Raw genomic sequence first — 22,855 nt, forward strand, 5'->3', positions numbered from 1 at the left:
TTCAGATAGCCTTTGTCCTCATGTAAAAATGCAATGTTTATTCTGAAACATTATTGAAGAAGGTTCTAGTATTCTAGACAGTATGTGATATTTCCTGAAAAGCTCATATGAAACATTGTATTAACCCATTCTTGATTTTTCCAGGTACCTAGAGTTCTTGAGGTCTAGTTATAGTCATTTCTTATGTTATCCCTGATTACAGTATAAGAACTCTTAGAACCATAGTCTATTGAAAGTTAATGTGATTATATCTTGACATTATGTTGTTTAACCTCTTGCTTCCTACAGGTCTCGTTCCCAGCTGTTCCCTACCTAATCCCCTTTTTCCCCACTTGGACTCTCTCAGGCTCTGTGGTATGTCTATTGGAGCTTTGGAGCTGTCTGGTGGTGGACATGTTGGGAACGTGCGCAGGCCCCGAGGATCTGGTCTCCCTGACACTAAACAAGATGTGGTGGACTATGTGCTTGGCCGCCGCTCAAGGATGGCAGAGCACATGGAAAAGGCAAGCAAAAACCTTGAGGCCAGCCAACAACTCCAGAAGTTGTGGTATGACCAAAAGGCTGTAATTGTTGAATTCCAACCAGAGCAGATGTCTGGGTTCTGGAGACTTTGGCTCCCAAGGCACTCCAGGACAGATGGAGTGGCCCTTACCCAGTGCTAGAAAAGAAGAGTCAGGTCACTTACCTAGTGGACCTGGGCAGTAGCAGGACTCCCAAGAGGGTGATCCATGTTAACCGCCTTAAACTCTACAATGACAGGGCAGACATAACCATGTTGAAGGTTACTGATGAGGATCAGGAAGCAGAGAGTGAACCTCTTCCTGACCTCCTCTCAACTGACCCCAAGGATGGATCAGTAGATGGAGTCGTCTATTCAGACACCCTCTCTGCCCAACAGCAAGCTGACTGCAGGCAAGTCCTACAGCAGTTTGCTGAGCTCTTTTCTTTGACCCTTGGTCAGGCACATCTGTGTACCCATGATGTGGACACAGGAGATAGTTTACCTGTCAAAAACAAAATATTCAGACAGTCTTACCAAGTCAAGGAAAGGATCAAAGTGGAAGTCCACAAGATGCTGGAGTTGGGAGTGATAGAGCACTCTGACAGTCCCTGGGCTAGCCCAGTGGTCTTGGTCCCCAAACCTCACACCAAGGATGGAAAGAGAGAGATGAGGTTTTGTGTGGACTACAGAGGGCTCAACTCTGTCACCAAGACAGATGCTCCCCCCATACAATGAGCAGATGAACTGATTGATAAATTAGGTGCAGCCAAATTCCTAAGTATCTTTGACTTGACAGCAGGGTACTGGTAAATTAAAATGGCTCCTGGAGCAAAAGAGAAAAGAGCATTCTCAACACCTGATGGGCATTATCAGTTTACTGTGCCCTTTGGCTTAGAGAATGCCCCCGCCAGTTTTCAAACATTGGTGAATCAAGTCCTTACTGGCTTGGAGTCCTTTAGTGCAGCACATCTAGATGGTATTGCTGTCTTTAGCTCCAACTGACAGGATCACCTGGTCCACCTGAAGAAGGGTTTGCAGGCCTTGCAAGCAGCAGGCCTCTCTATCAAGACATCCAAATGTCAGATAGGGCAGGGTACAGTGGTTTACTTGGGATACCTTGTAGCTGGAGGCCAAGTGCAGCCATTACAACCCAAGATCCAGACAATTCTGGACTGGGAAGCTCCAAAAACCCAGACTCATGTCAGGGCATTCCTTGGCTTAACTGGATACTACAGGAGGTTTGTGAAGGGATATGGATCCATAGTGACTCCCCTCACAGAACTCCCCTCCAAGAAGATGCCCAAGAAGGTTAACTGGACCTTAGACTGTCAAACGGCCTTTGATACCCTAAAAGAAGCTATGTGCTCAGCACCAGTTTTGAAAGCTCCAGATTATTCTAAGCAATTCATTGTGCAGACAGATGCCTCTGAACATGAGATAGGAGAAGCCCTATCCCAAACCAATGATGATGGCCTTGACAAGCCTGTTGCTTTTATTAGCAGGAGGTTACTCCCCAGGGAGCATCGTTGGAGTGCCATTGAGAGGGAGGCCTTTGCTGGGGTTTGGTCACTGAAAACGTTGAGACCATACCTGTTTGGTACTCACTTTGTTGTTCAGACTGACCACAGACCTCTCAGATGGCTAATGCAGATGAAAGGAGAGAACCCTAAACTCTTGAGGTGGTCCATATCCCTACAGGGAATGTACTTTGTAGTGGAACACAGACCTGGAACTGCCCATGCCAATGCAGATGGTCTTTCCAGGTTCTTCCACTTAGGTTAGTCTCATCTGCTTTCGTTTGGGGGGGGGGTTGTTGAGGGCGTAGGGAAATGCCATGGTTACTCTCTAACATTTTGCCTTCTGTTGATGCCAGCTTTCATTTAAAGTGTGCTGGGACCCTGCTAACCAGGCCCCTTAGAGATCCCCCCTGCATGCCAGCCCAGCTGCTAGTGCTAGGCTGACCGGTCTCTGCCAGCCTGCCACTTCCAGACTAGTTTCTGGCCACATAGGGTGAGTGCCTTTGTGCACTCTGTGACCAGGAACACAGCCTGTCCTGGGTGGAGGTGCTTCACACCTCCCCCCTGCAGGAACTGTAACACCTGGCAGTGAGCCTCAAAGGCTCAAGCCTGGTGTTACAACACCCCAGGGCACTCCAGCTAGTGGAGATGCCTGCCCCCCGGACATAGCCCCCACTTTTAACCGCATGTCCGGGGAGATAATGAGAAAAACAAGGAGGAGTCACCCCCTCAGCCAGGTCCACCCCTAAGGTGACCAGAGCTGAAGTGACTCCCTCCTTAGAAAATCCTCCATCTTGGTTTGGAGGATTTAGCCCAAAAACGAATAGGGATGTACCCCATCCCCAAAGAGAGGAGGCACAAGGAGGGTGTAGCCACCCTCAGGGACAATAGCCATTGGCTACTGCCCTCCAGCCTTAACACCCCCTAAAATTAGTATCTAGGGGCGACCCTGAACCCAGGAAATCAAATTCCTGACAACCTACAAAGAAGAAGGACTGCTGACCTGAAAACCCCACGGAGAAGAAGGAAGATGACAACTGCATTGGCCCCAGCCCTATCGGCCTGTCTCCTGATTCAAAGAACCTGCAACAGTGACGCATCCTGCGGGCCCAGCAACGTATGCCGACTCAGATGACTGCCCTGCAACAACAAAGGACCAAGAAACTCCTGTGGACAGCGGCCCTGTCTAAACAAGCAAGAAGAAACCATCTTTAAAGGGACTCCCACCTCACTCCAGAAGTGTGAGTCCCCACCACTCTGCACCCGACGCCCCTGGCCCGTGTCCAGAGAAACTAACGCCGCAGAGAGGACCATCAGGCGACTCCGACGACGTGTCCACCCTGAGCCAACCTCTCTGCACCCCCACGGCGACGCCTACAGAGAGAATTCCGAGGACCCCCCTGACCGCAACTGCCCAGTGAAAAGAAACCCAAAGCTTGGAAGAAGCACTGCACCCGCAGCCCCCTTGAAGAACCAACCACTGGTGCAGCATTGACCAGCAGGCGGCCCTCACCCTTGCCCAGTCGGTAGATGCCAGAGAAGCCCCCCTGTGCCCTGCCTGCAAAGTCTGAGTGACCCCCGGGTCCCTCCATTGATTTCTATCACAAACAAGACGCCTTGTTTGCCCACTGCACCCGGCCTCCCCTGTGCCGCTAAGGGTGTATTTTGTGTGCTTACTTGGGGCCCCCCAGTGCTCTACAAAACCCTCCTGGTCTGCTCCCTGAGGATGAAGGTACTTACGTGCTAGCACACTAGAACTGGGGCACCCCCTGTCTCCATAGGCGCCTATGTTATTTGGGCCCCTCTTTGACCTCTGCACCTGACCAGCCCTGTGTTGCTGGTGCTGGGTTTTTGGGGTTGACTTGAACCCCCAACTGTGGGCTGCCTATGCCCCAGAGACTGAACTTGTAAGGGCTTTACTTACAGTACTAATCAACTTGTACTTACCTCCCCCAGGAACTGTTGAAGTTTGCAGTGTCCACTTTGAAAATAGCTTATTGCCATTTTATGCCAAACTGTGTACATAACTGTTTTGATTCAAAGTCCTATATATACCTATGCAAAGTACCTTACATTTAATGTACTTACCTGCAATTTGCCTCTTGTGATTCTAAAATAAATTAAGAAAATACAATTTTTCTATATAAAATCCTATTGGCCTGGAGTTAAGTCATTGTGTGTGTGTTCTCATTTATTGCCTGTGTGTGTACAACAAATGCTTAACACTACCCTCTGATAAGCCTAACTGCTCGACCACACTACCACAAATAGAGCATTAGTATTATCTATTATTGCCTCTGTCAAGCCTCTTGGGGAACCTCTGGACTCTGTGCACACTATCTCACTTTGAGATAGTATATACAGGAGCCAGCTTCCTACACCAGGTCAAAGTGGTAGTCAATCTGGGGCTTAGTTTGGAGTGCCTAGAATCTCTCGAGCTGACAGTATGGCTGTGTTCGTATAATGCTGTCTTGTGCCTCCACCATCCCCAGATGTCATTTGGCTTGCTGACATTTTCTGCATTTGACCCTATGTTTTAGCTCTAAAATCCTTGCAAGTATCCTGCGACAATCTCAGTGATCGTGTGAGTTTCCACGTCATCATCATTCTGAATATGAACAATATAACATTTACAGTTTCTGAAACCAGACCTACTTGAAAGGAACCATTACCTGGAACGCTGCTGCTGCTCTATCTGTTTCAACTGGTGAATTCAGAAAAGGTTCAAAGATCGACATTGAAATCCCTCCTGTCTCTGAAAGCAGGAATTGCTGCAGCGTGTTGTTGAATGCAAAGAGCGCTAAAGCGTAACCTGCTCGTAAGCGAATGTTCTAAAAAGATAAAGAAATATGCGTAATCAATGTTTTTTTTCAAAATGTACTTTAAAAAATGAAAAACATGCCAAATTCAACAAGCCTCACAAGCATTAATGAGAGACGACCAACTGTGACATCACTTAACTCACTTGGAACACAGAGCGTCGTACTGTATCCTCCTACGAATAACAACCTACACATTTCAGTTTGGAAGGCAGACAAATATAGCCACTCCTGCATACATGCCAACATTTTCCATTCAGAAAGTGCGAGATTTTGAAAACAGATTTGCAGAATGTATTTTCCCCATTGACATATCTTGAAGCAGGGACAATTTGAGGCGGGAAGACAGCTAAACGTTAAGACATTTTTGGCTTAAAAAGTCAGGAGTCTCCCGTATGTCTCGCATGTATCGGGTATTTTGGGATGTATCCTCTTGCCTCACATCCTACACAGGTCACTTAAAGCACCTCACCATTACGAACAAGACGGATCAAAGTCCGAACCTCTAAATCCAAGGCAAGGCCGGGCTGCCCCTCGCCTGGTAGAAGCTCGTGGCCTGAATTAGATTTCGGCAGACGGGTTACTCCCTCACAACGGTGTCTAATGTCCAGTCCGCCGAAATATAAGTCCCTTAGGAAACAGTGGGATTTATATTTCAGCGGGGCATATCCGTCTCGTTGTTATGTAGTAAGCCGTCTGCCGAAATCTAAATCGGGCCCTGAGTCACAATTTATTATACAACATTCACTGTATTTGCTAGTTTTGTAGAAGGAGCAAAAGGCATTTTGGCGCCAATTTATGAACTGTTATACTTAGTGGCCCGGATTCACAAATTTGGGTGTGCAAATTTGGCTTAACAATTGGTAACAATAGCATTTTCTTTTTTACTAGTATCAGTTTTTTAATTATGAAACACTGGCTTGGAACCCATGAAAAGATTTATTCACAAAGGTGACTTGCACCTTTAATTAAGTTTACACTTTTGCCTAGATTTACTACATTTTGGTATTCACAAACTCTTACTGTAAATTACTTTTGTGACTTTGGCCCTTTGTGACTTACTCTTGTAGTACTAGTACTTACTATTTAACTGCCAGGAGTACTACAAGAGTAAATCAAAAAATTTTTTGGGCAGCTGTTCATCGACTTGAAGGGCATACACATGAGAAATGTCAAGACCAAGTGAAGGTACCACTCAGGCATCACAACCAGCTAGGGAAAGAATGTATGTGTCCAACCTTTAGAAAATCTCATCACAGCAGATGATTTAAAAAAGGACAGCTGGTCCATAAACGCAGAAAGGCTGAAAGGACAGACAAATAACCTGTGATGATACCCACAGCAAGGCCTTGCTGGGCCAAGGATAAAACAAATAAAAGGGCATCTGAAAACTTTGCTTGTAAGGGATCAGACTAAGAACTTCAACCCCAGGACACAACTCTGTCCCTGTGTCTACCATAAATGGATTTGGTGGAAGAGTGCCGCTTAGCAAGGATGACATCCACCACTTTAGTTGGAAGATCAAATGCAGCCAATTGCCACCGCTCAGTCTCGATGCATCTGGATGTAAATTCTGGTGAAGGACCTTGCCCAACTGATGTGACAGAAGATCCTTATGAAGTAGTAGCCTGATCATAGGGCTGAAGCTCAGGCCCAGAAGTTCCAGGTACCACACATTTCTGGCCCATTTTGACTAGGACCTGGTTGTTTCTGTTCTTTTTCAGAATGCAGGATGAAGAAGCAGTGCAGAAGGTTGTACAGGAGTTTGGTGCTCTGTTCCAGTCGGAATTCATCTCCTAATGAGAGTTGTTGCCAAAACACTAATGCTCAAAACTTTTGACAGTGCGTGTTCAACAGTGGTAAATAAATCTAGCCAGGATTCTCTCCCTTTTGAAAGATGCCCAGTGCCATCTTGGGATGTAGATGCCACTCGTGATCTACCAGACACTGTCTGCTCAGCCAGTCCGCTCTGATATTCAGGGAACCTTGCAGGTGTTGTGCGATCTGGCAAATGCCCTGATGTTCCAACCAACCCAAGAGGTGCAAAGCCTCCTAGAACAGTGCTCAGTCCCTCACTCAGTCATGCTTGTTGCAATACCACATGGCAGTGGTGTTGTCTTTGAGAGCCTGCACCATTCTCCTACTGATGGATCTCAGGTACGTATTCAGATCCAGAGGAATGGCCCACAGCTCCAACAGATTAGTGTGGAGCACAGCTTTTGTCAGAGACCAGAGTTTTCTGATATCCACCTCTCCCATGTGACCTCCCGGACCAGCAGGGATTTGTCTGTGACCACCATCAGATCTGGGTGGGGAAGGAAAAGGGGCCTGCCACTTGGTCAACAGTGTTTGAGTAGTCATTACCGCAGACTGAGAGTTGTCTCCTTTGAGATCTGGATGACATGTTAGATTTCCTTGATGTAGGCCAAGTGGAACTTCAGATTCCATTGCTGAGCCTTAATGTGCCACCTATTGTAGTTGGTGATGCAGAACGCTAAGTGGCCAACATGCCTTAGAGATGTTCTCACTGTCATCCTGGACTGAGGCTTAAACATCAGGATCATATCCCAAATATCTCGACTCATTGCAGTGGAAGGAAGGGCCTGAATTGTGTTCAGGATACCTTCAATGAACAGAAGCCTCTAAGAAGGAGTCAAGTGCAACTTTGGGTCATAGTGATAGTGAACCCCAGCAATGTCAAGGGGTTTGCCGTCACCTAGAGATGCTCTATGAATTATTGTGTTTAGTCCTTCAACAGCCAGACTTTCAGGTAGGGGAATGCCGGTGTCCCTGATCTCCAGAGGCGGGGAATGACCACCTCTATCACTTTCGTGAACAACCAAGGGGTGCTGGCAAGGCTGAAGGAGAGCAGAGCAGACTGAAATGCTCCTGGCCACCTTGAACCACATGTAAAATCTCTGGCCCAGCAGGACAGATACATAACATATGCCTCTTGGAGGTCAAGGGACATCATTCAGTTACCCTGGTCCAGGGTAAACCAGATCACCGGATAACATATGTGGCCACGTGTACATATTTTAAATTTGCTGTTCCGCAGGAAGGCATTTAGAGGTCGAAGGCCAAGGGCTGCGACCCTCGTCCTTCTTTGGAGCAGAAATATAGTGAGGGCAACAACCCTCTTCTGTTTCCAAGTCCAGTAATATCTCCATAGCACACTTGGAGAGTAACACTCACACCTACTGCAGTAGAATGGACAGGTGCTTGTCTTAAATTTGCTGTGATGTAGGGAGAAATATTTGGCAGGGCAAAAAACAGGGCACAGCCATGTTGACCGGTGGAAATAATAGATTCTGCTCCCCATTGGAAGGGCATGCACCACAAAGGGCAAACTAAAGTGGTTTGGCAGCTGATGCAGCTGGGGAGGAGAAATGTAAGGAGTGATGACCCCCCCTGGCTCATGCCAAATCCACATCTATGGCCTCAAAAGGACGGGGGGACTGCTGTACTCTAGGGGAAGATTGTCTATGCCTACATGCCAGCCTTCTGCAATAGTCTCTAATCCTTTTGGATTAATGTGGCAGATGCTTGGCAGGTGTCAACAGACCCAAAGAACATGCAGTAGCTCTACTTTCCTTAAGCCACTCCAATGCAGAGTCTGACTTCTCACTGAAAAGGTGTGACTCATCGAAGGGCAGATCCATGAGGGAGGCATGTGCATCGCCAGAAAACCATGTGAAAAACATCCATGTGTCAGCGAAGTACAACACTAGTAGAGACTCCCCTCCCCAGGCAATCTGTAGTATCCAGACCTATGCGGATAACATATGTGGCCACGTCCTGTCCATCATGAAATGACTGGGCCAAGAAGGTCCTAAGGGCTTCCGGGACTGCCAGAAAGATCTCACTGGCTATGTGCCACACACCATGTGTATACCAATCCAGTCCAACAAACTGCACTTACTGACCGAAATTAGGAAGAACTCTTTTGCTCAATCCTCTTGGATTCTCTATCTGGAGGATTGGTTGGGAATGAGTTGGCATTCACTTTACTACCTGAGGCCTGTTCAACAAGGCTCTTTGGAGTAGGATGCTTGGTAAGAAAATCTGGGTGCCAGGTGCCAGTCTGTGACACCTGACTCCTGCCTATTTACAAATGGGCAGGAACAGAGCTTTGACCACGTGGCCATGAAGGTATCAGTGAGGGGCTCATTAAAAGGGAGAAAGGCCTCAGAAGTATCTTTGCCAGGCTGCAAATTCTCTGTCAGAATATTCATTTTGGTCTCTTCTGAAGGCAGCTGTAAATCCTGTACCTTGGTTGCCCTCTATACCAACACATCAAATGAGGCACTTACTTTTCTTGGTGGCCCAGAAGGGCATTGAAGCCCTACCTCAGGAGAGGTGTTAAGCCCACTGGCATCTTGCACATTTAAGCAGAAGACATCATCTGTGTAGTGAGGGGGAAGAAAGCCAACCCCTATCACCATCATCCACATCCTGGGGTGTCCCTTGTTCTGTTATAGGGCCAGAGTATGATCCAACTGAATATGGAGCCTCTGCTGACATGTACGACATGGCAAGTTCACCGGTCAGAAACAGGGTGCATGACGACTAATTGCATTTTTATGATTTTGTAGAATGAGATCGGTTTGGTGACCGACATTGGTATCAGTACCAGATACTCTTCCAGCATTGATGTGGAAGTGGCCAGCTCGGGTCTCAGATGTGGATTTCAAGTCTGTACTGGCATCTGTAAACAACCTGTAATGGGTCCCAAGGACTTCTTCTTGGGTTCGGTGCCAGATTTCTTTTGGGTGGATGAGGGCTCATTATTGCATGTCTTCAAGTCGTGGCCCAAGCCCAGACACCCAAGATACACCTTGTGTAGGTCTGTGACTGACTTCTGTCTCATGCAGTCGTGGCATGGATTAAAACCTGTTGTTTTGGCCAAGCTTATTGTTCCCTACGACACAGGAGGCATAAAAAAACGAACAAGTTTGGAAACAGATCTACTGATCTGTCAGAAGGCGCAGAAAGAAAGGAATTGACATCTGCATGCAGTACGGCGCAGCGGCAGTACAGAGCCAATGCAGATCCGCAGTGCGCCACCAAGCAGTGCATGGAAGCATTGCTGAAGGAATGTTTCTATATACAGTACAGCACCTAGGGAGCATTCTAAGGTGAGGAACCTGCAATTAGAATTATGTATTAGCAAATCGGGGAATTAGGTTTGAAAAGTCATGCTAGCAAATATGGATATTGTTGCTTTGATAAACCTTTTCTTTGTTTCCTGCCAGTATCTAGATGTTATGCCATTACCACTAGGTCATAATATGAAATACTTCTTCACAGTTTGGACTGGTTCCAATATTTCTTTCATTGACGCCTACAACACTCTAACATGCTCTGTAATGTAAGCCACTAGAAAGGGTCCAACATATTGCCTTCTGAAAAGGAAGAGCTGGTTTGTGTGCCATAATACTTTCGTCAACACCTGTGATACTTCTCTTAACACTTTTGATGGTACATCAGCATTAAACCGTCTGTGTGAGTACTAATGGATTACTTCTATACGATGAATAAACACCTGAACCAGCATTGGGTATACAACCCCTAATAATACATGAAATGTACTAATCAAAATAGTGAAATACTGTTGCAGTTTAAATAAAAGCAGTACCTTGTCAGGCGCATGAAGAAGTTCGAGGATATCAGAGTACTTAAATCCCTCCTTCTCTTGTAAATGGTTCTGTAGATGAGTGTTCCTTAACACAATACAAGCCAATGTGCATGCCGCTTCGACCTACATATAAAACAAATGATTGCATTTTTTAGGTAAGAGTTAGTGGGCTCAAAAACGGATTGGAGACACAAGCAGAACTTGTATCACGTGAATGTTGTCTCACAAGATAGGTTTCACAATATAACTGGTGAGACAAAGAAGTACACTGGAGGCATAATTTCGAAAACCCAATCGGTAACATGAGAAGACAGACATTGTGATACACTAGCATGACACAGAAATGAGAAAACACCAGGGAACAAGCAAATAAATGGAGACACAGAAAAGCATAGATACTGAAAAACATGTACATGGGAATAAATTGGCAAGTCAAAGACAAGTGGTTGGGAGCTGGTCAACATAAGTAGCGAGGAAACACAGATACTAAGAGAAAACAACACCGGGGGCAAAAGGATACACTGGGTAAACAAACAAATATATCTGGGACACAGAATGCACCTATTGAGACACTGGACGAAACTAGGAAAACGGAGGAAAGTGCTAAGGAGATATTGTGGGGTACTAGAGAGACATCATAAGGTGTGAGGAAGATACAAAGACCATGGTGAGAAACAGGGAGACATGGTTATGGAGGGACACGGGTAGACATTTACACTGAGAGACATGGACATGGGAGAAGCACCAACTCGGAAAAATGCCACTAAGGAGAAATGGACATGGAGAGAGAGACAAGGAGACAGTGGAAAACATTAAGAAGAATGGATACTGGAAGACATAAAAGGAAACAGACCAGGGAAGATGCTGTGGAGACATGCAGACTGAAATATGTCATACAGGAGGATGCAGACACTAGGAAACAAGGGTGGAGAGACACTCAGGCCCGTATTTATACTTTTTTTAGCGCCACATTTGCGCCGCTTTTTGACGCAAAACGGCGCAAACCTACAAAATACAATGGTATTTTGCAAGTTTGCGCCGTTTTTGCGTCAAAAAACGACGCAAATGCGGCGCAAAAAAGTATAAATACGGTCAGTTACCAGGGAGACATGAAAAAACACTGGTAGAGATAGCAGGACACTGAAGATCTATAGGAAGAGGAATACGTAATGGGTTACAGAAAGATAATGGTAACAGAAAAGCACAGGAAGACACCGAGATAGCATTGAATCTCAAGCATCTTGAACAAGTGAATGCAAAAACAGTGGGGGTCACAAGACCGAAAGATATTGCCCCAGATATGTGGAAACACAGACATGGTAGAAACTGAAGAGACATGGGGGAACACAGGAGTACATAAAGGAAAAACAAAAGGCACTAGGAGACGGGAAAAATAGGAGATAGGAATGGGTTGACACAAACACAGGGATACATGGTTACAGGGGAGACTTGGGTACAGGGAGGTAATAATATTAGACTTTTTTATTACTACATCATATTAAACCCTGTGCTACCTTTATATGAAGAGAAGGGTGTGTTTTTAGCAGATGGACAAGTGCTGCCATGGCTTGTTCTTCTGTTATTTGTTCTTGACTGACTGGATTGTGCTGATGGGCCACACCTGTAAGGGAAAAGAGGTTGGATAGTTTGTTTTAGGCAGTTATTTTGAGGGAAACACATAACAGACAGCGACTTTCTCCACGTTCCAAAATAGAACAGTTAAATGTGTATGAGTGACTTCACATTGCTGACAGTAAATTCTAGAGAACAAATAGAATGACCTAGTAAAACGAAGTATAAACCGTATTTTGGGACCCAATGTTTATCTAGGCTTTTTATGTTAGACAGTTACATTACTTTTAAATCTGTAGGTTTCATCTAACAACGATTCTATCATAATCACTTCCAAACATTAGTTTTAGCTTAAATCCCCACAAAGGGGTTGAAAATTGCAAATTCAAATGGGATAATATGTAAATTAAGCCTTATATAATATTCACTTAGGAAAGAGATAAGGAGACAACACATACCTCTAATCAATCACTATTTACAGTTCATAAGGTGGGCATAGGGCCGTTGAACTTCCTATTGGAAAATGATTATTGTAGGACACCAGATTCTTAAACTATGGGGAGAGTGGCCTCAACCTTGTTATGAGCTGTTACAAGGCTCCAACAAAGTCAAAATAATCTAGCCCCAGCCTGTAAATAGGGTTCTGCGAGGCAGCCTAGGCCTGCCAGTTGTTGTTAGTTCAAACATTAAAGGCCTTTTTCAAAGAAAATTGCAAATGGCACACGAAGAGCAACACCAACGCTTAATTACACTAATATCATTACAGTTGAATATATTACAGTTAAGAAATCACAAAGTTAAAATTCCAAAACAAGATTAATTGAAAAGAGTAATTTTCAGTGATTCAAAAGACAACAAAATGATTAAAATAAGATACAGGGATTAGTAGTTACAAGCAATTTAAGATGTGTCTATACAAAACCATAAGGAAAAAAAATTGATTGATTGACCATGTGAAATGCATCCTCGATGACCGCCCAACAATAAAGCAAGATTGGGTGGAGGTGGCTGGCACATACAGGCCACGTTTGATTGAGGACCATGCCTCAAACATCCTTTGAGGCAGACTGGTGCAAAAGAGAAGTCGGGCAAGGGTTAAAGATTTGTCCTGGTCAAGTTTTATTCTTGAGCATACCATTTATTTTGAAAATCCAAATCCAACGAAGTCGAAAAGTGCTGACACTTTGCTGAGCAATGATTCCACAGGGTGAATATATTAATGTTAAATCCCACTGGAGACTCAAACCTCACTGCAAAATGCACCACACTGAAACTTTTCTGGAGGTTCAATTCTATCAGAGGGCATAAAGTTGGAATCTGTAGCTTTAGCATGTTGGATACTTAGTTTCTGCTGCTAGGTTGGAGCCTTGAACCTTAGGAAAAAAAACATGAAATCGTGGCCACAGGTTGTGTCTTTATTGATCCTCCAGTGTGAACAGTTCCTAACTTTTCCAAAAGTTCTAACTTTTTTCTCTGGTTTTCCAGAAGTTCATAAACTTCAACTGAAGGTTGTTCCTGGCCAGTACACCATGGACTTTAGACATTCTTTTCAGACCTACAGTCCAACGTCCCATTACTACTGGTCATGCTGCAACGACTTATCTCTCTCCTAACTGCTCCAATGGTCAATTTTGTTGAGTGCCTTAGGGACCAAAGCAGAATCTCACCATTTAAAAGCATATCTGCTATCTTCACCTGGGGTTTGTGAGAATCTGCGGTTATAAGCAGAGAAGTGTCAAGGACTTTGTTCATCAGATGGGTGTCAGCTGGTTTTGTTTAGGGAAGTCTTTTTTGACTAGCGGGAGTGTGACACCACTCTATGGAGAGGATGAGATATAAATAAAACCAATTATCTGCCGTAGGGAGATCAACTGTAGGTGACAAATTAAGGTCACAGACAGGCTGGTTCCTTAAAGAATAGAAAAAGCAAATACCAATGAAATGTACATTTGCATTATATATAATAACAATTCATGGTAACTAGTACTTTTTTTCATCCTAATTCTTACTAGTTATTCATGTGGTTTGACTTTTCTAACTATCTCCAAAACTGAACCTAGTGTTATATCAGCACAGAAGCTGCCAGAGGAGGCAGCCCAACTCTGGGCTTCACTTAGCAAATGGTCTAGCATTTGTCAAGTACCACTCTGTCAATGTTGGCATCTCCACAACTGGCCAATGGACGTTTCATGGACTATGTGGAGTGCCAGTTTGACAGGGAAACGAGCAAAATACAAAAGCATGAAAAGCAAACACAGGATTCCTATTTTGAGTCTGGAAACCAACATTCCTTATGAATGACTGGCTAGCCTTAAATTCAATATAATCCATAATGGTTGCCTTTCCAGTGTTTGTTGTCTGAAATTCCCAATCCAAAAGCTTACCCTTTTTGTTTGATGTCATTTCCTGCCTGGGCTATGTACAAGGAGGTTTTGCTTTGAGACTGATGTGTCATAACACTTTAGTTTCCAAACTTTTGTTTATCACCAATGCTAATACCTTTTTGTTCCTGTTTTTGCTCTGTTTTACCTCATCTAGATTCCTGTTGGATGGAAATGTAAACTTGCCTATAATTCCAATTCTCCAGGTATCTTTCATAGATTCATATGCATGATTCAGTGCCTGCACCAGTCTGGATATCCCCAGTGTTAGAACTGGGGTCTCTAGTTGGCAGAGGTATACACCTTTGTCCAAATAGGGACCACAATCCTAGTCAGGGTAAATCACACACAATCCAAATTATCCTGTGTTCACCCCAGGGTAGCTTGGTACTGAGCAGTCAGGCTTAACGTAGAAGGCAATGTGTAAAGTATTTGTGCAGTAAATCATGCAATAACAGTGCGAACTCCACAAAAGTACACCACACAGGTTTAGAAAAATATATGATATTTGTCCAGTTAAATTATGGTCAAAACGATAAAGATTATAGGGGTCATTTTGACCCCGTGGGAGGCGATATTGTGGGGGTAGTATCGCCAACAGGCTGGCAGTACTTACTGCCACATTATGACCGTGGCAGTCCAGTGACAGCAATACCGCCAATACCGGCAGGCTGCCGCCAGCTGCAGCCTGGTGGTCCCAGCGGTTATAATCGGCCAGGGCAGCACTGCAAGCAGTGCTGCCCTGGGGATTATGAGTCCCCATCTCCCAGCCTGTCCATGGCGGTAAACACTGCCAGGGAACAGCTGGCGGTATAGGACACGGGGGCCCTGGCCCCCATGCACAGCCACACCTCGCATTTCACTGCCCAAATTACGGGCAGTGGAGTGCGCGATGGGTGCTGCTGCACCACACGCTCCTCAACATTCCCGCCGGCTCCATTACCGCCGGCTTCAATGTTGTGGTGACTTTTCCGCTGGGCCAGCGGGTGGAAACACTGTTTCCGTCTGCTGGCCCAGCAGAAATGTCATAATGTGGTGCCAAACATACCGCCAGCACTGGCGGTATATTGGAGCCTGCGGCTTCGGCGGTCTTTTCAAAAGACCGCCGAAGTCGTAATGAGTGCCTAAATAAGCACAAGTTGAAGTATCACTTTTGCAAGATTAAAAAGAGTCTTAGATCTAAAAAATCAACAGTTGTCTCTTGTTTGCACAAAGTACCTAGTTTCTGTCAAAATGATCATGCACGGAGACCACAGAGGAGGAGAAGCGTGAAAAAACATAGGCCCATATTTATACTTTTTTAGCGCCGAATTTGCGCCGCTTTTTGACGAAAAAACGGCGCAAACTTACAAAATACAATTGTATTTTGCAAGTTTGCGCCGCTTTTGCGTAAAAAAATGATGCAAATGCGGCGCTAAAAATGTATAAATATGGGCTATAGGGTGTCTGTCAGATTTTCGAACGCAGCACCGACGATGCGTCCTTTCTTTCCAGGCTGCAAGGGGCTTTGCGTTGATTTCCGGCTTGCAATCTTGGTTCCTCACTGCGATATGGGGATCGCATGGCAGGTTGTGCATCGTTTCCGGCAGGCTGTGCATCAATTTTCGCTGCACAAGGAATTTCGCTCAATCCAAGCCCTTGGAGAGCACTTCTAAGCAAAGTCAAAGGCCAGAAAGGAAGCAGGGCAACAGCAAGGCAGCAGTCCTTTACAGCAAAGCAGTCCAGGTGAGTCCTTTGGGCAGCCAGGCAGTTCCTCTTGACAGGTTGCAGGATCTGGTCCAGAAGTGTCTGATTTGATGGGGTCAGAGACCCAGTTTATATACCCAAAATGTCTTTGAAGTGGGGGAGACATGAAAGAGTGGTTTTGAAGTGCACAAAGTGCCCTTTCAGTACAGATCTATCTGCCAGGGTGCCAGTACGGGTTTGGCAGTCCATTGTGTGAGGACAGGCCACTAGCCTTTGAAATCTAAGTGTCAGGCCCTCAACCCTTCCAGCCCAGGAAGCCCTATTCAGTATGCAGATAAGTGCAGGTGTGACTGAGTATCCTGTGTTTGTGGTTATCTGGGTGAAATGCACAAGGAAGCTGTCAACCAGCCCTGCCCAGACATTGACTGGAGACAGGCTAAAAGACACAGATGGATTTTAAGTGCAGAGAAATGCTCACTTTCTAAAAGTGGCATTTCTAAAATAGTAATATAAAATCCAACCTCAACAATAAGCAGGAATTTCTATTACCATTCTGGCCATACTAAACATGATCTGTCTGCCCCTTTCTGACCAGAAGCTACCACTCAAACAGTATATGAGTGTAGGAAAGTGCCAAGCAAAACCTCTGACCAGTCCTGGGTTGATTTTGTTGACGACTCAGTGAAAACACTAGATGGTTGGATAACGGGAATTGGAGTGCATGACTACGATGGGCTTTATAATTTGTTTAAGAAGGAACACCTGTTAAGTAACTGCTTCAATGACAAGTTGCATCAACATCTGGTAGACCTAGGTCCAATTTCTCCCCAAGAACTGGGGAAGAAGGCAGACCACTGGGTCAAGACTAGGGTGACCAAGACTTCCACAGAGGGTGACCAAAAGAAAGGGGTCACAAAGGCTCCCCAGTGGTGAGACACCTAGGGACAAAAACAAAGGTGGTCATTCCAACCCTGGCGGTCCATGACCGCCGTGTTGGAGGACCGCGGGAGCACCGCCGACTGGCCGGCGGTGCTCCAATGGGCATTCCGACCGCGGCGGTAAAGCCGCGGTCGGACCGGCAACACTGGCGGTCTCCCGCCAGTGTACCGCCGCCCATTGGAATCCTCCAAGGCGGCGCAGCTAGCTGCGCCGCCGAGGGGATTCCGACCCCCCCTACCGCCATCCAGTTCCCGGCGGTTCTCCCGCCGGGAACCGGATGGCGGTAGGGGGGGTCGCGGGGCCCCTGGGGGCCCCTGCAGTGCCCATGCCACTGGCATGGGCACTGCAGGGGCCCCCGTAAGAGGGCCCCTAAATGTATTTCACTGTCTGCTGCGCAGACAGTGAAATACGCGACGGGTGCAACTGCACCCGTCGCACAGCTTCCACTCCGCCGGCTCGATTCCGAGCCGGCTTCATCGTGGAAGCCTCTTTCCCGCTGGGCTGGCGGGCGGCCTGAAGGCGGCCGCCCGCCAGCCCAGCGGGAAGAGTCAGAATTACCGCCGCGGTCTTTCGACCGCGGAACGGTAACCTGACGGCGGGACTTTGGCGGGCGGCCTCTGCCGCCCGCCAAGGTCCGAATGAGGGCCAAAGTCTTCTCAAAAGTCCAAAAACCTACTCAGGAGGGTGGGCCCGAGCCTCTTCACAGTCCACCAATGGGTACAAGAGTAAAAACTTTAATCCCAAGAAGGCCTGGTGTCACAACTGTAAACAGCATGGACACCAAACTGGAGACATGGCCTGTCCTAAGAAAACAAAAATCCCACTAGCACTACTTCAGTTAGTAACTGGAATAGCCAGTCTCCAGGTGGGATCAACAATGTGCCCAGAACAAATCAGAGTTCACACACTGAAGCTACTCTAGTCTCTGAGAGTGGGGTGGATATAGCCACACTGGCTGCCTGGCCACCTAACATGCAAAAATACAGGTAGCAGCTCTTAACCAATAGGACAAAACTAGAAGCCCTGAGAGGTAGAGGTGCCAGTGTCACCATGGCGACAGAGAAACTGGTTTCCCCAGGACAGTATTTGGCTGGACAAACATATCCAGTTACCAATGCTGACAATGAGACTAAAGTCCATCCCACGACTATGGTGACTTCAGAATGGGGAGGGTTACTGGCCTGAAACAGGTAGTGGCCTCTTCTGCAATTCCAGTAGAATGCTTGCTAGGGAATGATCTGGAGTCCTCAGCTTGGGCTGAGGTAGAGCTCAAAACCCATGCAGCCATGCTGGGAATTCCTGAACTGGTGTGTGTGAAACCCAGAGCACAGAGTGAAAAAGAAGTGTTGGAGCCTGGAATAATGGCCCAACCTTCCAAGAGAAAATATAAGAGGACTGGGGGACCAGCCTCTGAACAGCAAAAGAAACTAGACCTCTCTTCTCAGGAAGAAGTCTTATCCCCTGAGGGAACTGTGTCCATGGAGCTGGAAAATTATTAGGTAGAGCTCTTGGGACCCGGGGGACCCTCAAGGTAACGGCTGTGCCAGGGACAAAAGACTTGTCCCACTCTTGAAGGCCTGAGACAGCAAGCTGCTGAACAGGAGAAGGGAGATGTCAGTAGCTCCCACAGGGTCTATTGGGAGGGTGGACTTCTTTACACTGAGGCTAGAGACCCCAAATGTGGTGACACTAGGAGAGTGGTAGTGCCTCAGGAGTTTAGACAGTTTATCCTCACTTTGACCCATGACATCCCCCTATCTGGACATTTGGGACAGACCAAAACGTGGAGCAGACTTGTAAACCACTTTTATCGGCCCAATATGTCCCAGAAAGTAAAGGAGTTTTGTAGGTCCTGTTTCACCTGTCAAGCCAGTGGCAAGACAGGTGGCCATCCAAAGGACCCCCCTCATTCCCTTTCCTGTGGTGGGGGTTCCCTTTGAAAGGGTTGGTGTGGACATCGTGGGTCCACTTGAACCACCCACAGCCTCAGGGAACAAGTACATACTGGTAGTAGTGGATCATGCAACCAAATACCCTGAAGCAGGGTCTACTACAGCTCCTGTAGTAGCCAAGGCCCTGATTGATAGGTGTACCAGAGTGAGTTTCCCTAAGGAGGTGGTTTCTTACAGAGGTACAAACTTCATGTCAGCTTACCTGAAACACATGTGGAATGAGTGTGGGGTGACTTACAAATTCACCACACCATACCATCCACAAACTAATGGACATGTTGAGAGATTCAATAAGACATTGAAGGGCATGATCATGGGGCTTCCTGAAAACTCAAAAGGAGATGGGATGTCCTCCTGCCATGCCTGCTTTACACCTACAAAGAGGTGCCACAGAAGGGAGTAGGGTTTTCCCCCTTTGGCCATCCTGTAAGGGGACCACTGGCACTTGTTAAAGAAGGCTGGGAGAGACCTCTCCATGTGCCTAAACAAGATGTGGTGGACTATGTACTTGGCCTCTGCTCTAGGATGGCTGAGTACATGGAAAAGGCATTCAACAACCTTGAGGCCAGCCAACAACTCCAGAAGTTGTGGTATGACCAAAAGGCTGCAATGGTTGAATTCCAGCCAGGACAGAAGGGCTGGGGTTTCGAGCCTGTGGCTCCCAGGGCACTTCAGGACAGATGGAGTGGCCCTTACCCAATCCTAGAAGAGAAGAGTCAGTTTACTTAGTGGACCTGAGCACTAGCAGGACACCCAAAAGGGTGATCCATGTTAACTGCCTGAAACTCTGTAATGACAGGGCAGACATAACCATGCTGACCGTTACAGATGAGTATCAGAAAGCAGAGAGTGAACCTCTACATGACCTCCTCTCAGCTGACCCTAAGGGTGGGTCAGTAAATGGAGTTGTCCATTCAGACACCCTCTCTGCCCAACAGCAAGCTGACTGCAGGCAACTCCTACAGCAGTATGCTGCGCTCTTCTCTTTGACCCCAGGTCAGATACATCTGTGTACCCATGATCTGGACAAATGAGACAGTTTACCTGTCAAAAACAAAATGTACAGACAGTCTGACCAAGTGAAAGAGAGCATCAAAGTGGAAGTCCACAAGATGCCAGAGTTAGGGGTAATAGAGCACTCTGACAGTCCCTGGGCTAGCCCAGTGGTCTTTGTCCCCAAACCTCATACCAAAGATGGCAAGAGAGAAATTAGGTTTTGTGTGGACTACAGAGGGCTCAACTCTGTCACCAAGGCAGATGCTCACCCCATACCCAGAGCAGATGAATTGATTGACAAATTATGTGCAGCCAACTTTTCTGAGTACCTCTGACTTAACTTCAGAGTATCGGCAAATCAGGATGGCACCTGTAGCAAAAGAAAATACAGCATTCTCTATACCTGATGGGCATTTTCAGTTTACTGTTATACCCTTTGGCTTAAAGAATGACCCTGCCACCTTCCAAAGGTTGGTGAATCAAGTCCTCGCTGGCTTGGAGTCCTTTACTGCAGCATATCTAGATGACATTGCTCTCTTTAGCTCCAGCTGACAGGATCACCTAGTCCACCTGCAGATTTTGCAGTCAGCAGGCCTCTCTATTAAAGCATCTAAGTGCCAAATAGGGCAGGACACAGTTGTATACTTGGGCCACCTTGTAAGGCCAAGTGCAACCTTTACAACAGAAGAGCAAGACAATCCTGGACTGGGAAGCTCCAAAAACCCAGACTCAGGTCAGGGCATTCCTTGCTTGACTGGGTACTACAGGAGGTTTGTGAAGGGGTATGGCTGCATTGTGACTTCCTTCACTGAACTGACCTCTAAGAAGATGCCAAAGAAGGTAAACTGGACTCTTCATTGTCAAAAGGCCTTTGACACCCTGAAAGAAGCAATGTGCTCAGCCTCAGTTCTTAAAGCTCCAGATTATTATAGACTTAATTGTGCAGACAGATGCCTCTGAACATGGGATAGGAGCAGTCCTGTCCCAATCCAATGATGATGGCCTTGGCCAGCCTGTTACTTTCATTAACAGGAGGTTACTCCCCAGGGAGCAGTATTGGAGTGCCATTAAGAGGGAGGCCTTTGCTGTGGTTTGATCCCTGAAAAAGCTGAGACCATACTTGTTTGGTACTCACTTTGTTGTTCAAACTGACCACAGACCTCTCAGATGGCTAATGCAAATGAAAGGTGAGAACCCTAAACTTTTGAGGTGGTCCATATCCCTACAAGGAATAGACTTTTTACTGGAACACAGACCTGGGACTGCCCATACCAATGCAGGTGCCCTTTCCTGGTTCTTCCACTTAGCTAAGAAAGGCTCTCTTGGGAAAAGTTAATGTCATCATCTTTCATTTGGGGTGGGGGTTATGTAGGAAAGTACCACTTTTGGCATAGTTACTGCCCACTTTTTGCCTAGTGTTGATGCCAACTTTGATTGAAAATTGTGTGATGTGATCCTGCTAGATCACCAGCACTAGTGTTCTTTCCCAAAAATCTGTACCTTTGTTCCACAATTGGCACAACCCTGGCACACAGTTAAGTACCTTGTAAAAGGTGCCCATGGTACAAGGGGCCCTGTGGCCAGGGAAGATTTCTAAGGGCTGCAGCATTTATTATGCCATCCTAGGGGACCCCTCACCAAGCACATGTACACTGCCTTGCAGCTTGTGTGTGCTGGTGGGGACAAAAGGACAAAGTCGACATGGCACCCCTCTCAGGGTGCCATGCCCACAAACCACTGCCTGTGGCATAGGTAAGTCACCCCTCTAGCAGGCCTTACAGCCCTACGCACAGTGCCCTATACCACAGATGAGGGCATAGCTGCATAAGTGCTCTTCCAGTGCTCCACTAATCCCCCCTGGTCTGCCCTCCGAGCCTCGGGTACTTACCTGCAGGCAGACCTGATTCCGAGCACCCCCTGTCTCCATAGGAGCACACAATAAATTTGCTCATCTTTGACCTCTGCACCCGGACAGCTCTTTGTTGCTGGTGGTGGGTGTTTGAGGTTAACTTGAACCCCAACCGGTGGACTTCCTAAAACCCAGAGACTTAAACTGTAAGTGTTGTACTTACCTGCAAATCAAACTAACATTTCTTCCCCCAGGAACTGTTTCTGAAAATTGCAGTGTGTCCATTTTTAAAACAGATCATTGCCAATATTTCAAGAACTGTATAACATATTGATTTCAAACAAAGTACTGTTGATACATGTGAAATACGAAGCTACTGAAGTACTTACCTGCAAATTGAATCTTGTGGTTCTAAAAATAAATTAGATATTTTTGCTATATGAAAACCATTGGTCTGGAGTTAAGTCATTGAGTGTGTGCTTCTTCTGTTGTCTGTGTGTGTACAACAAATGCTTTGCACTACCCTCTTATAAGCCTAACTGCTCGACCACACTACCACAAAAGAGAGCGTTAGTATTATCTACTTTAGCCTCTGTTAAGCCTCTGGGGAACCCCTGGACTCTGTGCACATTATATCTCATTTTGATATAGTATATACAGAGCCAGCTTCCTACAATGAGGGTAGCCCTAATAATAGCCTACGAAAGGACCAGGCCTCACAGTAGTGGAAAATGAATTTAGGAGTTTTCCACTACCAGGACATACAAAATACACAGGTATATATCCTGCGTTTTACCTACATAGCACCCTGCCCTATGGGTTACCTAGGGCCTACCTTAGGGGTGACTTATAAATAGAAAAGGGGGAGTTTAAGGCTTGGCAAGTTCTTTTAAATGCCAAGTCGATGTGGCAGCAGAACTGCACCCACAGGCCTTGCAATGGCAGGCCTGAGACATGGTTAGGGGGCTACTTATGTGGGTAGCACAATCAGTGCTGCAGACCTA

At 46.4% G+C, this 22,855-nt stretch overlaps 1 protein-coding gene across 1 annotated transcript in view; it reads right to left on the reverse strand.

Annotated features, from left to right (window-relative positions):
- Positions 1 to 22,855, reverse strand: part of ANKAR (ankyrin and armadillo repeat containing) — a 723,226-nt gene that overhangs the window by 158,479 nt on the left and 541,892 nt on the right. Inside the window, exons 19-21 of the mRNA XM_069225913.1 lie at positions 11,991 to 12,097; positions 10,477 to 10,599; positions 4,692 to 4,850 (exon numbers count right to left, since the gene is read on the reverse strand). Of these exons, the coding sequence (XP_069082014.1) occupies positions 4,692 to 4,850; positions 10,477 to 10,599; positions 11,991 to 12,097 (389 nt within the window). The remainder of the gene's footprint in view (positions 1 to 4,691; positions 4,851 to 10,476; positions 10,600 to 11,990; positions 12,098 to 22,855) is intronic.

This window comes from Pleurodeles waltl, chromosome 3_1 (assembly GCF_031143425.1).
Source record: "Pleurodeles waltl isolate 20211129_DDA chromosome 3_1, aPleWal1.hap1.20221129, whole genome shotgun sequence".
Classification (NCBI taxonomy): Eukaryota; Metazoa; Chordata; class Amphibia; order Caudata; family Salamandridae; genus Pleurodeles; species Pleurodeles waltl.